The sequence below is a fragment of the Protopterus annectens genome, chromosome 10.part0, assembly GCF_019279795.1.
Source record: "Protopterus annectens isolate FY-2018-M chromosome 10.part0, PAN1.0, whole genome shotgun sequence".
NCBI lineage: Eukaryota > Metazoa > Chordata > Ceratodontiformes > Protopteridae > Protopterus > Protopterus annectens.
In genome coordinates, this window is record NC_056744.1 from 87,685,585 (window position 1) to 87,702,795 (window position 17,211).

The 17,211-nt window shown below is 40.9% G+C and overlaps 1 protein-coding gene across 1 annotated transcript in view; it reads left to right on the forward strand.

Annotated features, from left to right (window-relative positions):
- The window catches only part of CLN3 (CLN3 lysosomal/endosomal transmembrane protein, battenin), a 310,689-nt gene that overhangs the window by 12,190 nt on the left and 281,288 nt on the right, over window positions 1-17,211 (forward strand). Inside the window, exon 2 of the mRNA XM_044085059.1 lies at window positions 15,740-15,781. Coding sequence (XP_043940994.1) covers window positions 15,740-15,781 — 42 coding nt within the window. The remainder of the gene's footprint in view (window positions 1-15,739; window positions 15,782-17,211) is intronic.

A 17,211-nucleotide genomic window follows, 5' to 3' on the forward strand; every position in this document is an offset into this window, starting at 1 on the left:
CCTTTTATGGAGAGGGATGACTATAGCAGTGTGTCATTTGGTAGGGACAAAGCCTGTGGTGAGGCTGTGACTGACCAGGGCACACAGATGTGGTGCCAGTTTGCTTTGTAGTTCATGTAGAACACAGCCAGGGATATTATCGTGTCCATGGAAGCTGTATTCTTAGCCTTGGACAATACAGCTTTAATCTGGGCTGCAGTAAGCTGGGTGCCTGGCATTCTTCCGGTATTGTGATTGATCCTTTAGGGGGGAGAGGGGGGTAAAGTTGCACTGAACCTTTAGGGGGGAGAGGGGGGTAAAGTTGCACTGAATCTGTCAGTCAATATGTTGGCAATATCTTTTGGCTCAGTATAGGAAGTACCATTGTATAGTAACTCAGAGCAAATCTGGGTATTGCCATGGAGATTCTTGATATAACTATAAACAGCTTTGTGATTGTTTTTAGTGTCTGCCACAATTCTGCCTTCATATCTGGCTTTAGAGGATTTGATGAAGGATCTCAACTTTTGTTTGAGGCTAATAGGGGAGTTTTTCCAGTCTTGGGACTTCACCTTTTTCTGCAACAGTTTCTTCCTTCTGCAACAGTTTCTTCCTTCTGTTCATAGGTAGGGTACTAGGCTATCGGTCCTGGGGCCTATATAAGCCTAGCAAAAATGTTCCCTGGCTTTCGCCACCCAAGAAAGTTATTTTCCTGTGCCCCTGTCTAGCAGAGCCACAGAAGTGATCCCCGGGGTGAATTTCCTATTTCCCATCCAATTGTCGAGATTTTTCATAAAGAGGGCTAATGAGGAGCTTTGCTTGACATGAATGTGGGTAGTCTGTTCCAGAGCCTGGGAAGTGTCTGGGACGGGAATCTTTCCCTCCAGCATGTTCTGTTTATTGTGGTGGCAAGGTTTTTGTCCCTGGAGGGTGTGGCTCAGAGGGATTGAGGTTTCTTTAAGTGTAGCATGCCATACAGATCTGGGTTTGACATGGCTTTGTGTGTTAGGCAGAGGTCGCCTCTGAGTAGGTGATAAGCGACAGAGTAGAGCTGGAGTTTTTTGAGATGGTCTGCATATGGCATCTGTTTGAGGCCAGTAATCCTCTTAGTGAGGTATTTCTGTGACCTTTCTAGTTGTTGTAGATGTCTTGCAAGGTACATGCCAAATGAGGCATTGTACACTCTAATGGGTCTGATGAGGGATGAGTAGAGAGAAAGGATGACCTTTTTTTTTTTTTTCTGGAGGTGAACCCCTTTGTGATGAGGTGTGCCACACAGAAGGATTTCCTGACTACTATGGCGATGTGATTATCAAAGGAGAGACTACTATCCACCTGTGTCCCAAGGTTTCGTCACACTTTCGGTGTTTAGTAGGCTACAGCCTATATGGTAGTTCATGGGTACAGTGTTTTTCCCAAAGGGGATGACAATGCACTTCTTGGCATTGAGCTTGAGGCCATGACTTTGACACCAAGCATCAGTCTCAGTGAGGCCCCTTTGTAGAATGTCCACATCATTAGGCAATTCTATTATGGCACCTAGTTTGCAGTCGTATGCGAACTCCGTTAGCCAGAGACCTGCTGTATTAGCCTGGGCTTGGACCAAGGACTGAACCCTGTGGTACTCAGCTTGTCACTGGTCTGAAGTTGGATTTGGAGTCTGCTACTTTCACAGTGTTGGTTCTGTCAGTGAGCTAGTTGGCAACCCATCTTGTGACATAGGGATTTATGCCCAGTCTAGTGAGTTTATCTATAATTCCAGAGTGGGGGATGGTGTCAAAAGCCTTGGCAAGGTCAAGATAGGTTGTGTGCACCACCTTACCCTCATCCACGGCTTTGGTGACTGCTTCAAAGAAGTCATTCAGGTTTAGGAGACATGACCTACCTTTTACAAACCCAAAATGAGTGGGATCCAGAGTTTAGAGGTTACCTATGTCCTTGTTTATAAGCTCCAAGATGATACATTCCGTGGCTTTGCAGAGCCTGCCTTGCAGACCAGGCTCGTCAGGCTAATGGGGCAGTAATTCCTGGGGACCATGGTCGCGCCCCCTTTGTGGAGTGGGATAACTGTCTCTGTGCAACATTCAGTAGGCACAAAGCCTGAAGTGAAGCTGTGACTTGAACATGGTACTTAGGTGGGGTGCCAGATCTTTCTGTAGTTCATGCAGAACGCAGCCTAGGATGTTGTCAGGTCCCATGGATGCAATGTTCTTGGCTGTGGAGTGTGCGGTCTTTACTTGTGCAGCCATGATTACAGGGGCTTTGCATTCTTCCGGTATAGTGATTGGCCCTTTGGGGGGGTGAGGGGGTGGTGGGTGGTAGGTTCAGTGCAAACCATCTGCCAGGATGTTGGCAATATCAGTTGGTTCTGTCTATCTAGTGCTGTTATGCTGTAGCTCAGAGCAGATCTGAGTGTCGCAATTGAGATTCTTGACATAGCTGTAGAATGCTTTGTGGTTGTCTTTAGAATCTGTGACTATTTTATTTTCGTAACTAGCTTTGGAAGATTTTATGAGGGATCACAACTTCTTACTGAGGCTAACCAGGGAGTTCCTGCAATCAGGGGATTTTACTTTTTTTTGCAACAGCTTCTTCCTTCTGTTGTAGAGTTTTTTATGGCAGGAGACCACCATATTGGCTTCCTTTTTTTGGAGAATAGCATCTTGGTTCTGTTGGGGATGGCACGATCCATGCACTCGTGTATGTGCTTATACAGTACATTTGTATAGGATTCAGCAGTCGTACCTCTATTTTCCATCTGTATGGGTGTCATGAAGCTTGCTACTTAGAAACATGAAGTTGGCTTTGGGGAAGTTTTTTTATGGTGGTTTCCTTAATGGGTGGTGGGGGTGGAATATTGATGTGTAGGGTGATTAGCTTGTGGTCTGATCTGACCATCGAGGAGTTGACTTCTCGCGTTGAACATCAGTTGCCCATATTAGTAATGACCAGGTCCAGGATATTGCTGCCCCTGGTGGGGGTATGGACAAGCTGATCCAGGGCGTTGGAATTTATGAATTCCAGAAAGCATTGAGCAAATGAGTTAGTACATGAGTAGTTTTCCCAGTTGATGGGTGGAGTAGTTGAAATCGCCCATTATTAGGGTATTGGGCTGTACCTTAATATTATCAGTATATCAAGAAACGTGGAGTGGGAATCCTGGGGCATGGCGGGGGATCTGTAACAAGCTACAACCTGGATTGCAGTCTTGCCCAGTTTTAGTTGCACTTGGATAATTTCAGATGCATTATACTGAGGAACTAGCCTGGAGGTGTGGTATCCTTAATGAATATATACACGCCTCCTCTTCCTCCTTTAGTGTTTCAATCCAGGTTAGGTGGCCGAAAGATGTGGTATGAGTTGTAGCCTGGTAATGCAGGGGTGTTTTCCAGAGCTGTGAACAAGGTCTCCATTACTGCAGAGATATTGATGTTCTCCATTTTAAGGAGTATCTCGAGTGAGTGCATTTTGAGGTTTAGACTTGTAGCATTGCCCTCAGATTTTGCTTGCTTATACCTGCTACAGTGGTGAGTTTTTGTCATTTGAACCTTGCCTAAAAAAGGCACTAAAGGGGTGGCAAGAGCCTTAGACAGTATCCGGAATCCCAGGGATGACAGGTGCAGGCCATCTCTGGCAAAGCATCATGGTCTGTCGATCATGTCGTCCCAGGCAGGCAGACACTGGATCCCCTTAGAATGACACCAGAAGCTTAGCCAATTGTTGACGTCAGTCATTTTGTCCTTGTATTGTGATGTCATTCTGGGCGATGGCAGGATGCTACTCAGGGCTAGGGTCATACCTGCCTGGGCTACATGATCCGAGAGCTCCTCCATGTCTCTCTTCATGTAGTCCAGATAGATACATCTCGGGTCATTCACACCAAGATGGACAGTGACAGTCATATTTGTACTTGTTGTGGAGTGACCTGAGTGCTTGCATTATGTGGCGGATCCTGGCATCCGATAGGCAGCTGACAGTAACTTTCTCCTTGTTTAGCCTGGTGAATGGGACATCAGTGTGCCTGACTATAGAGTCACCTATGACTAGTGTGTTGGATACGCTGTTTTGCCTTATGGGCTGAGGTTGAGTGGCAAACTGATTTTGTGGGCTATGTGTTATCACTCTACAACATCACTGTTGTAGAATTTATTAATGGCAGGGGACCACCAGATTGGCTTCCTTTTTTTGGAGGAGAGCATCTTGGTTCTGTTGGCTATGGCTAGTTCCGTGTATTTATGTGCATGTTCGTACAGTGCACTGGTGTATGATTCAGCAGTCATGCACCTATTTCCATTGGCATGGGTGCCATGAAGTTGGCCACCTCTATTTTTTAGGAGTCCAAAGTCAGCTTTGGAGAAGTTTTTCAAGGTGGTTACCTTTGCAGGGGGTGTGAGTGAGATGTGGATTTCCATGGTGATTAGTGTATGGTCAGATCTAACCAGGGAGGGATTGACTATTGGTGTAGAGAAACTGTCACCCATGTTAGTAATAACCAGGTCAAGGATGCTGCTTCCTCTAGTGGGGGGTCAGAATAAGCTGGTCCAGGGCATTGAAATTGATTTCCAGGAAGCATTGGGCCAGTGTATTGGTGCTTGAGTAGTTTTCCCAGTTGATGGAGGGGTAGCTGAAGTCTCCTAGTATGAGAATGTTGGGTTGCACCTTGATAGATTCCAGGGTGCTTAGGAATGTGGAGTGAGAGTCTAGGGACATGGTTGGGAACCTGTAGCAGGCTATGACCTGGATCCCAGTCTTACTGGTCTAGAGGTGTGCATATCCTTTATGACTATGGAGACACCACCACCTTTGGAGCTTCGGTCCATGTTTCAGGGCTGAAAGGTGTGGAATGAGTTATAGTCTGGTAGCGCAGGAGTGCTTTCTGCCACTTTAAACCAGGTCTCCATTACAGCACAAATGTCTATGTTCTCCATTTTGAGGAGTATTTCGAGCGAGTGCATCTTGAGATTTAGATTTCTATCGTTGAGCAGCATGACCCTCAGATTGCATTTATAGCTGTTAGTGGTAATTTTGGTCTTTGGAACACCACCTAAAAAAGACACTATAGTGGCAAGAGCCTTAGCCAGTACCTAGAAACCCAGGGATGACAGATGCAGGCCGTCTCTAGCAAAGCATTGAGGTCTGTCAATCATGTCATCACAAGTAGACAGATACTAGATCCCCTTTGAATGACACCAGAAATGTAGCCAATTATTGAAGTCAATCAGTTTTTGTCTGTACTGCGGTATCATTCTGGGTGACAGTAGGATACTGCTCAGGGCTAGTGCCATACCTGCCTGGGCCACATAATCTGAGAGCTCCAAGAAGTCTCTTTTCATGTAGTCCAGGGAGGTGCATCTCGGGTCATTCATACCCACATGGACAATGACGGAGTCATACTTGTACTTGTTGTGGAGTGACCTGAATGCATGTGTTATGTGTCAGATTCTGGCACCTGATAGACAGCTGACTGTTACCTTCTCCTTATTCAACCTAGTGAGTGGGACATCTGTGTGGCTCACTATTGAGTCACCTATGATTAGTGTATTGGGCAAGATGTTTAGCCTTGGGGGCTTAGGTTGAGGGGCACACTGTGGAGGTGAGCTATGTGTCCTGTGGTTTGTGCTGTATTGTGGTGATCAAGTATGTTTCTGTCTTGGAAGTCTCTGCTGTTTGGGTAAATTTCTATTGAGTGCCTCAAGGTGGGTGTGTGGTTTGTGTTTTTATGTGAGAGCTGTGATAGTGGGTGTTCTGGAGGGCTATGTGTTCCATGTGGTGTGGTGCAGGTGTTGACCTTCTCCTCTTGACCAGCTAGTCTGGTCTTGGCTGGAGAGTGTATAGCTTCCAATTTGGTGATATAAGTGCATCTCTCACAAGTCTGAGTGTTGGGAGGTAAGAGGAGAGTGCTGTCTGTGTACATGAGGCAGTTGCTACACTGCCTCCGAATGCCCAAGTGCACCAGGTTAATAGGAGAAAGCACAGGGAACTGCCCTTTAATCATGCCAGGAGGGGTGGTCATACTACTGAGTACCAGAACTATTTCCGTAAAGAATGAGTAGTGCTGATTGCTGTTAGGTGGCTATAATAACTGCTACAAAAACCTGTTGAAGTGCACAGCAATTTGGTTATTTGAAGTGCAAGAGAGAAAGAAAACTAGCAAGATATATGGGAAAAACTGAAGAGCAGACTTTCTGGCACCAGTAATAGTTTACCTCAGCTCGGCGACTCTGAGCGGAGCTTAAACAAGCACAAACTCATGCAAATGCGGGCTTTTAAACCAGAAAGTTGAAAGGGATGGAAAAACTTCCCAAATGTTCATTAAACTACAATTTCTGGGCCAGAAACCACTCTTGTGGTAGATAGACTACCTAGTACTTACCACTCCTACTGATAAGCTAGAAGACTTCCCTCCAACACAGATAGGCTTGGGGGGGGTCCTCAAAAGGTTACAAACAGTCCTAGATACAGCAAATATGTATCTGGACTAGACTAGTTACAGGAAAGTTGGGAAACCAACTTAGAACATTTTACAGAAAAGCAGCTAAAACAGCAGTAAAAACAATTCAATTGAAGTGCAAGTTAACACACTTGAATGTGTAGCAATATTAAAGCAAATACAGTTTTTAAATAAATGCAGTTAAATTAAAAAATTACTAAAAATGTGCAGAAAGCAGAAAATTAGGAAAAAATCAAAATGGAGGCACTTAGATTTCAGCAAATCTATAAATAATTCATGTTGAGTTCTTACCAAGTGTGTTTCCTCTACCATAGCTATGTGCACCCTACCTTTTTAATATAGTTCACTACTCTTTCTTTTTTGTATTTATCTGTGAGACCATTGACATTTAAAGACTTTACAGAAAGCATCATTATATTAAAAAGTTATTATTCCCACCTTTTATGTTAACAGCTTTTTTGTTAAATGTCTGGCTCCAGCTTTTGCGTTTTACATGCATATTTTGTTTGGTAGGTTGAACTTTTAAACAGTTGTTTTTTTGTCATATCCATTTGACCTTCTGTCACATCTTACAAAACCTTTTGTTTTATTGAAAACCCTCAAACAAAATAACAAACACACCCCCCAGTAACCCTCCTAAAAGGAACAAATGTCTGAAACTGACAGCCGCACATACAGATTTGAGTTAACGTAAAAGAAAGGTTATTCATACTAAGACGCACGATGCAGCTTGTGCTTCTACTAAGTACTGACTGGTTTTGTCTTATCTTTATAGCTCCCCCAGCTGCAGAAACACCTAAATGCTTTCAGTGAACATTATATCCTAGCCAGTTTCTCTTTTTCCAGTCAGTTACTCTCCACCAGACTGTAGCCAATTTCTCTTTATTAGATTTCGATTGCAAGTATGAGAAAAAGCATGTTAATTTTTCTTTTGTCATGCTCTTTTAACCAGGCTTTTCTTTCTTTTTTACATTGCAGTGCCTACATTTCTTAAAACTGAATAAGGAGAGACAGAATGAGAGAAGAAGAAGAAGAAAACAGCAGTGCCTGTTTACAGTAATATCCAAATTACACATAAATATAATGGATAAAACTTACTTTATAGCATGCAAAGAAAATCATACACCATAAAATTATACTATTAAGAGAAAACATTTTGCTGTACTTTTCTCTCTCCTCTTCCCCTCTCCTAATAAAATGAAGTAGGACATATGCTTTAGAATCCCCACAAGTCCAACAGATTCTTAAAAAGTCCAATATTTCCAGATTTTCTTGTTTTGTTATATTTCTTAAATATAATTATTTCATTATAATCCCACATTAAGTTACTGGTTTTATTACTGTTCATCTCCATTTCCCATATCCTGTCTCTGGTTCATTTTCAACATATTCTTGATTCTTCTAGTCAGCTCTCATGCTCCCTTCCTTCTCTCCAGCATTTTCTGTTGAAACATTGAAAAAAGTTTCACTGGTACAGTCTCTCTCTGGTCTTTATTATCAAAATAACAAGAAACAGAATCCCCTTCTGTTTCATAGCTCACATTTTGTTAAACAGACTTTTGTATTTACTTCTTAGAATACACTTTATTTATTTTTATTTTATTTATTTAACATTTGTTTACTGGGAAAGGCTTGACTTGCAGCAAAGCCAATTTTCAATGAAGACCTGGGGAGAAATGCTCCAGACACTTGTCTTTGTAATGTGGGAGGAAACCAGAGCACCTGGAGGAAATCCACATTACCACAGGGAGGACATGCAGACTCTTCACAGAGGATACCCCAGCAGAGAATCGAACCAGAGAACCTCTTGCTGTGAGGCAACAACGCAACCGCTGCACCACTGCTTCATATTCCCTGAAAAGTGGAAAAAATTTACTCCTCTTCTGCCTGGTGTACAGTGAGTAATCATTCTCCACAAACACTCTGCTGTCTGCCACTTTTAGTACTTTGTCCTTCTGCCACAGTTTTCAAACAATGTGCCTTTTCAACTAACAGCTGTTGTGGAATGCCAGCCTAGTTGCTTATTTGTGCTTTCATAAAATTAATGCATGTTCCTTCCAGCTTTTCTGGTACAGCTGAAAATCTCAGGTTTCCCCTATGTACTCTCTCTTCTAATTCTCTTTTTTTTTTGAAACATCTCTTCTTGTGCATTCTGATATTCAGCCAACCTTTTCTTCATTTTAGCCACAGAATGTTGCAGTTTTATCACCTCATCTGAATATTTGTTTAAAACTTTTTCCATATTTCCAGCCGTTTGTTGTTTGAATTGATATACTGCATCAGTGCTTGGTTTATTTTAACTAGGTCTGTGTGCAGTTGTCTTTTATATCTTCTAGGTTACTGGAAGTAATGTCTGGAGGTTGCACTGCTTTTTGCTGAACATCTGCAGAATTCTTCCCAGTTAGTGTTTTTTCCTCACCTATTGTAGCTGATTTTCTTTCAGGTGCTTTGTATTTCTTTTTTCCTGGCATTCAGACAGTGCGCTTAATAGCCAAGTACTGAAATTTACCCAGAAACACACAAGATTACTGGCCTTCTCCACTGAATTTCTGTTCTCACACTGGGAGAGCCTAAATTAAGCTGTTATCAATGTGCAGCCATCTTGGAAGTCAAGGCCGACATCACTTGATATGTTTTGCTGCATTATGTATTAAACACATTTTTGTCAGCTATTTGGAAGTCTGGTAATTCCTGTTCGTTAACCAAAAAAAATTTTATTGTGTGCAAAATTACTGAAAGAAATCAGGCATACATGAAACATCTTTATAGAAATAATGAGAGCCTGCAGATTGCAGAATATGAAGTTTCAGGTCATTTACCTTTAAAATAGTGTTTCCCACAGGTGCCAAGGCTTTTTTAACATCCAAATAAAGCTAAAAGTTACTCAAGAACTAGTCAATGGGCAGATCAGGAAGCCATGATACAAAACCCAGCAAGAGAGTGGAAGTGAATTGGCAGCTCTGGGACTCGTACAGAAGGTCTTTTTTCATCAGTGTATGGTTGATTGCAATAGAGTTGCTTTGAGTGCTGAAGTGTTGGATGTAGTAAAAGCCCCTCCTCAAATATAAGAGTAGGGCCATTATTTTGCAACAAAAGTGATTGCAGTGTGTAATGTAGCTTACATTGAATGGGATTGTTTCTGTACAAGATAAGAGCATTTCATGCTGATTTTTAATGTGAAAGCTACCAAAATTGTGGTGATGATCAAATAAGAAGTGTTTCTTTCAAATAAGAAGTGTTTTGTTTATTTTTCTTTCATGGAACAAAATAACCTTGCCTACCAGGTATTGCTGGAGTATAGGTGGATTATTTGTTAATTCTAAAGCAGACTAACTTTTTTTTTTTTGACGAATTTTTGCTAAGAACATAGCTTTGGGCATGCAGAACTGGAACTGTCAAATGGCCTGTTTGAAAAAAATGACTTGAATATGCTAAACTGATTTCTAGCTGATTACCAACAGAATGTTTGAGAGGTTAGATTAAGCCATTTGGTTTGCACATGGTTTAGTACTGCATTGTTATTTAAACACATATCATTTATTTTTATTTTCTATAGGTTTAGCAGTTTTTTTCCTTTATGAAAAATGAAAGTTATGTTGTCTATACATTTTTATTAATATGAATGCCTGATTCTCAAAACTGGAATATGAGTCTAGTAGTATATGTTGGGGGGGGGGTGCTGTTAGAAGGCTAGCATCGACCACATATAACATAGCGTAGAACTTTACGTCATCTGTTGTCTAAAGGCTTGGTAAAAAGGTATTATTTAAATAGTTGTGTTTTGAGGTTTGTATTTTATCTGCTCCAGTTTGTATTTTTTGGCAATATGGTTTTAACACCTATGGGAAAGATTAGCAAGACTTTTCTTTGGGTAGTTAAAGGGTATCAGTTCATGGAAGTGTGAGCTGTCCCAATGAGAAGCAATGTCCTATGAGGCTTTGAGCTGAAAGCAATTTTTTTGTTGTAGATATTATTGTAAACATTAATGGCCTAAACAGTCTGGTAAAAAGGGCAAGATTCTTTACTTATGGCAAGAAATTCTTGCTTCATGTTCAAGAAACAAATATTTTGCCCCTGAAGTATGGAAAACTTAAAGGTTTGGTTTCTGCCAAGTATTTTTTTTTCTCCGAGTTTGAGGTTGCTAGAAAAAGAGGCATCACATAGTTGTCCTGTCCTAATTCCTCATTAAAATGTTTGGAGCGTAAAGTAGACAGATGGTGTAAATACATCTTGGTGAAATTACTGGGGACCTTGGCTGTTATAACCCCCTCCTCAGGTATATGTTCAAGATTTGGTATATGTTCAAGATTTTAGATTAATGATGGGGGACATAATTGCTTTTGTGGAAGGTAAGATCATTCTTTGAGGGGTGGGGGTCTTGAATGTTGACTACATATATGGATTTAAGAGTGGCTGGGGAGCTGAGAGATACTAGATTGACCTTTTTCAAAATATTGCAATATTTTGTGCCTTGTGATGTAGCTCAGCACAGAGTACTTTTATGAGTTAGCTCTACATATTTTCCCAGCATGTAGAAAATATTCCCAGTCAGACAGAATATTTGTTATTTAAGGAACTGCACCAACAATAGTGGTGTCATCACATCATGCTTCACAAGCATTGAAGTAAAGATTTGTCACTGTTTAATAAAATGTGAAGTTTTAAAGTCTTGATTTGTCAACCAGTGGACTTGACTGGGTTTTCATTTTGTCATTTTGCAGGCTGCATATAGGGATACTTCTATGAAATGGAACTGAAATACTTGTAAGGGTATTTTGAAAGAAATAGTGAAGCAAAAAACAAAACAGAACTATGGAAGATGTATAGATTCATAATGGACAGGTGTGTGACTTGGGTTTGAGAGATTCAAACACTACTACTTTGAAGTGAGGATTTAGGGCAGCAGTTGAATGAGGCTGAAATAACAGTCATCAGTGTCTTAAATAAGAGAGAGAAAAATCAGAAGGCTAGCCTCAAAGCTAGGTACTTTATCTGTAGGCTGTTTAAGAACCCTAGCACTCTGGCTTCAAAAGCAAGAGAGTCAGAGTCTATTGCTGAATATAAGAGGGGCTCAAAACCATTTTACAGTGGCTGACTATCTGAAAGCCTTTCAAGTTTACAGTGTGTTGTACAGATTGAAATGTGTTGTGGATGTGGACAAAGAGTTGTCTAATGATGTTTGATGGACTCGCTGTAAAGGAACTAACATTTGAACAAGCAATAAGCTTAATTGCCCTAATTCAGAGGGAGAAACTTGGATAAAGTTTTGGTCATCCGACTCTTGGGAATTCATCAAGGCAAAATTATCTATTGGAGTTGGATGCACTCTCACTGAAGGAATGAACATTTGAACAAGCAAGGAACTTGATTGCTCTAATTTGGAGGGAGGAACTAGATTGGGCTCTAAGGAATTCATCAAGTCCAGTTGAATTTTTTAAGGAATACTTTGAAATAGGGAATGTGCCTTGAGGAAGTTCCACATTTTTTAGTAAAGAATTTGCTCAGTGTAAGGTACCTGTATACTGGAAAGCAGCTTTTTTTTCTTTACTGTGTAAGTAAGGGAAGGATCCAATCTTTCCAGAATTGTGCAGAATTATTTATGGTTTAAATGTTGTCTAGGTGTTTTATGGGTATACTTGCTTCAGAGTTTAAATTATCTGATGCCAGATTTAATTTACAATGATTGCTGCACATTTACTTCTGGCTGTCAGAGTTCAGATAACACATTTAAAACACTGATGTTGCTACAGCATGCACAGTGTGTGCACGGGCCATCAGTAATAGTGTGGTTGGATGCCGAAAAGGCATTTGAGGAAAACAGGACTGTTTAAAACGCTGAGGATAATGGGATTCCCAATGTTAATTATTAAGCTAATTTGAGTGTGTGTGTGTGTGTGTGTGTGTGTGTGTGTGTGTGTGTGTGTGTGTGTGTGTGAGAGAGAGAGGGGCACAGGTGATCGGAGTACAAGTAAAGGTTAATGGGGGACTTTCTGAACCCTGTGTTCAGAATGGGGGACTCTCAAAGGTTTTCCCTATCATCTCTTTTCTTTGCTCTTTATGTGAAGTCATTTGCAAAAATGATGGGGATGTCATAAGTGGTATAATAAAGAAAAGGTTATTTTATTTTTTGTGGAGGATTTGCTGAGTTGCATTGTGGTGCTAAGACAGGGTCTGTGTAGTGTCATCTGTCAAAGATAGTGTAGCTAAGACCTAGGTGATAGCAGTTAACTTCAGTCAATTACCTGTAGTTTTTTTATGGAAAGATGCATTATGGGGATTTGGGTAGTACCAATGTTGAAAGAATCCCTTGATATGTTGTATGGGGAGTTGCAGGTGAAAATAAGGACACTAATGTCCAGGTAGAAAGAGTGAGATTGTTGGCAAATCAAAGGATTTGGGCTGTAAATTTTGTCCATATGCCTCTGTTTCCAGGGATCCTTGCAGAGCCACCTAAGGCATTTTGGCTCACTTAAGGATATGATTCTCATATCTATCTTGTGGAGAAGTAAGTTGGGAATAGCAAGTGATAAATCATTTTTTTTCAGTGGAGCAGGAAGGAGTCTGTCTTCTTGACTTTGAGCAGTATTGGAAAGTCTCTCCAGTTCATATTCTTTGTAAATGGTTATACCCAAACTTAAAAATAGTGTGGAAAAATCTTGAAAACATATGAAGACAGCACAGATTAAATATTGTATATGGATTTTGGGCTAACATGGGATTGAAGAACATCAGACTAGACATGATTGATGTATAACTTTCTGTTTTGGAAGTGAGTGAAGCAATCATATGTGGAGGAGCTTGACTCAGTATGCTACACCCCATACAGTTGTTCCGGGATATTGATGGCCCTCTGGAAGATATTAATGACTTAGAAACAAGGAAAAGGAGAACTGTTGAGACTGGTTTACATAGGACTAGTGGGGTTTACATAGGGCATTAGGTTCATTAGTGGGGTTTACATAGGGCATTAGGTTTATTAGTGGAGGATACATAGGGCATTAGGTTTATTAGTGGAGGATACATAGGGCATTAGGTTCATTAGTGGGGTTTACATAGGGCATTAGGTTCTTTAGTGGAGTTTACATAAGGCATTAGGTTCTTTAGTGGAGTTTACATAAGGCATTAGGTTCTTTAGTGGGGATTACATAAGGCATTAGGTTCATTAGTGGGGTTTACATAAGGCATTAGGTTTATTAGTGGAGGTTACATAGGGCATTAGGTTCTTTAGTGGAGTTTACATAAGGCATTAGGTTCTTTAGTGGAGTTTACATAAGGCATTAGGTTCATTAGTGGGGTTTACATAAGGCATTAGGTTCATCAGTGGGGGTTACATAGGGCATTAGGTTCATCAGTGGGGGTTACATAGGGCATTAGGTTCTTTAGTGGGGATTACATAAGGCATTAGGTTCATTAGTGGGGATTACATAAGGCATTAGGTTTATTAGTGGGGGTTACATAGGGCATTAGGTTCATTAGTGGGGGTTACATAGGGCATTAGGTTCATTAGTGGGGGTTACATAGGGCATTAGGTTCATTTAGTGGGGGTTACATAGGGCATTAGGTTCATTTAGTGGGGGTTACATAGGGCATTAGGTTCATTTAGTGGGGGTTACATAGGGCATTAGGTTCATTTAGTGGGGGTTACATAGGGCATTAGGTTCATTTAGTGGGGGTTACATAGGGCATTAGGTTCATTAGTGGGGGTTACATAGGGCATTAGGTTCATTAGTGGGGGTTACATAGGGCATTAGGTTCATTAGTGGGGTTACATAGGGCATTGGGTTCATTAGTGGGGGTTACATAGGGCATTAGGTTCATTAGTGGGGTTACATAGGGCATTAGGTTCATTAGTGGGGGTTACATAGGGCATTAGGTTCATTAGTGGGGGTTACATAGGGCATTAGGTTCATTAGTGGGGGTTACATAGGGCATTAGGTTCATTAGTGGGGGTTACATAGGCCATTAGGTTCATTAGTGGGGGTTACATAGGCCATTAGGTTCATTAGTGGGCTATTCTTCCAAAACAGGTTGCAGGTATTGTTTTGGTTTATACAACGTTGCAAGTGGAAAAGTTAAGATTCAGATTGTGTTTAAGGAAAGGAAATTGTTTTGGCTACATGTATACTGTATGTTAGGCTGTATGCTCTAATCATGCAATCAAAAAAGGATGTGAAGTTTTACAACTGAAACAGGGGTGGAGTGAATTTTTACAGGTGGCATTAACTGAAAAAGGTTTACAGTACATCTACCTCTTTTTCTCTCCCAGGTATGTACTTTCTGTACTGTGCTGGGAGAAGCTCTGATTTTTTTTCTTGGTTCCAGTGCTGTTTGTTGGTGATGCATGCGTGGCATTTAGGACACAGGTCATGTATGTCCTATGTCATATGTCAGAAACGTAATAAGTTCTCTCCATTTAAACAAGACTTTCAGGTCATTGGTCTTTCTTTGTGGGACAGTAGATGGCAGTTAAATTCCATGGGTGCCTTTCAGCTAGAGGATTGGGGTAAGAATGAGCGAATTCTAATAGATGTACTAATGATGATGGCCAGTAAAGCAGCTGAGTAGAGATGGCACCAAATTGACCAGACGACTGTAGGAGAAGGTGGAGAGCTAATCAGGTTGGATGAGAGGGATGAGACAAATAGCCCATACTAATACGACTACATGGGCTGCAATATTTGGTAATTTAGAGTGGTTAGTCTGTCAACAGGGAATTTTCCATTGGGACTCGTATAACTCAGTAGAAAAAGTGAATGAAATAATGGTGAAGTAATGAGAAAATGTTTGGCTCCTCCATATATATTTAACATTTGTTTACTGGGAAAGTCTGACTGGGGCAGAGCCCATTTTTGGCAGAGGCCCGGGGAGAAATGCTCCAGATGCGTATCTTTGGAATGTGGGAGGAAACCCACATGAATGCAAGGAGGACATGCAGATTCCGCACAAAGGCACTGCAGCTGAGAATCGAACTGGATAACAATTTGCCATGAGACGATAATGCTAACCGCTACACCACTGTGTTGCCATCATTGTATATCATTTAAGTCAAATGCAAACATGTTTGGGGTTTTAAAACTTTGCAGTGCTTTGCTCATGTGAATGTATCAAATTTTTGAAGTGATGTTATATTCTAAGTTTTTGTTAAACAGACAATCGACAATTTACACAGCCAGGGAGTATATGAAGGAATCAAAGGTTTAGAAATACTTCTGTGCTTGTTTCTGATTTGTGACTGTATCTAATGCTTCTAGTAATGTGTGAATAGTTTCTTTGCTAAAGTTTTAATGCACTTAAATGTTTTTTTCTCAGATGAAGATGTAAGAGTCCCTGATCCTCTTCTTCGTCCATCAGGTAAAAAGCTGTGCTGCAGTCATGTTTTTATTTACCCTATGGAGTAAGATAAAATGGATTCATTTTGCATTATTTGCTTTTCAAGGAAATGTATTCAGACTTACAGAAGGTATTGAGATTCTCGTATAATCGTAATGAGATGTTACTTGACTGTATGTTAAATATCTGACATTCATTTGTTGGTTGTACTTGAACATTTAAGGTTTTGTTGAATGTGGAATCTGGTTGTTTACAGTGTAATGGTGATGTTTTTACATTACTGGAGGGCATTCTTCCCTTGGAAATAAATAGCAATATTCGTACTAATGGACCACTGACCACATGACCTGCTGTTGGACATGCCTCCATATGGTCAGTCTGGGAGGTAGCTATAGCTATCAGCTAATGAGGGTGGGCTATGACGATCTGTGCAGCTGAGCTTGTTTGTGAGGAACGACCTGTGCGGCTGAGCTTGTTTGTGGGGACTGACCTGTGCGGATGAGCTTGTTTGTGGGGACCGACCTGTGTGCCTGAGCTTGTTTGTGGGGACTGTTCCAACTCTGTCATCCAGCTCCAGTATTTCTGCTGCTTCACTTGATTATTAATCTGTCAGGTTAGTGATAAAGGTCCTTTGTCGTGGCTTAATTCTGCTGTTTCTCAACTTTGTTATTCTTTTCAGTTGGCTTAAGTCTCATCCTTGAATCTTTTAAAATTATTTTGCATCTGTTTTCTTTAGTAATTTTGTGGTGACAGTGACTTTGCTTATCCTGATAGTGGCCTCCCCTCTGGCCTACTGTGAAATGCTAGTGCTGTCATTTTATTAGCTGGATTTGTCATTGAAGTTATAGGAATCAGAACGGCAGAGTATTTGATAAACCCTATTTAGGTTTTTATCCAGACAGATATCTGAGATGGTATGAGATATAAGCTCGATGAACATACTACATGTGAGAGCCCTGGGATGTTAGTTCATGTAAAACACTAGATGGTAAAGAGGATACAGAGCATGCAGTCATAAGTGTGGAAGGAGGGTACCAGTATGTTACTGCAGGGGTCAGCCCTGGAGAGTGTAATCATAAGCTGAAATCCGCTCAAAAGGATGACACCAGTGGGTTACTGCTTCGGTCAGCATTGTTGAATTGTCCTTTGTACTGACTTAAAATAGCGACATTATATAAAGATGTAAAGTATATTGTTTTGGTGATGATACGGAGGCATGCAGCAGTGTTGATTCACAAGAATACTTTTTTGGGGTGGGGTCTCACAGTGCTTCACATGATTGAAAGCCGTCTCTGATCGCAACTTTACATGAGGTGAAGCTTGGCACAGCTTTTAAGGTTTTAATCGTTGAGTTTGGTAACATTGTTGCATGACAACATTGCCCATGCATTAATGGCATTAGAAATGGAGAAAAAGCATGAAGAGGTGAATTTTGAGGAAGAAATGCTCAG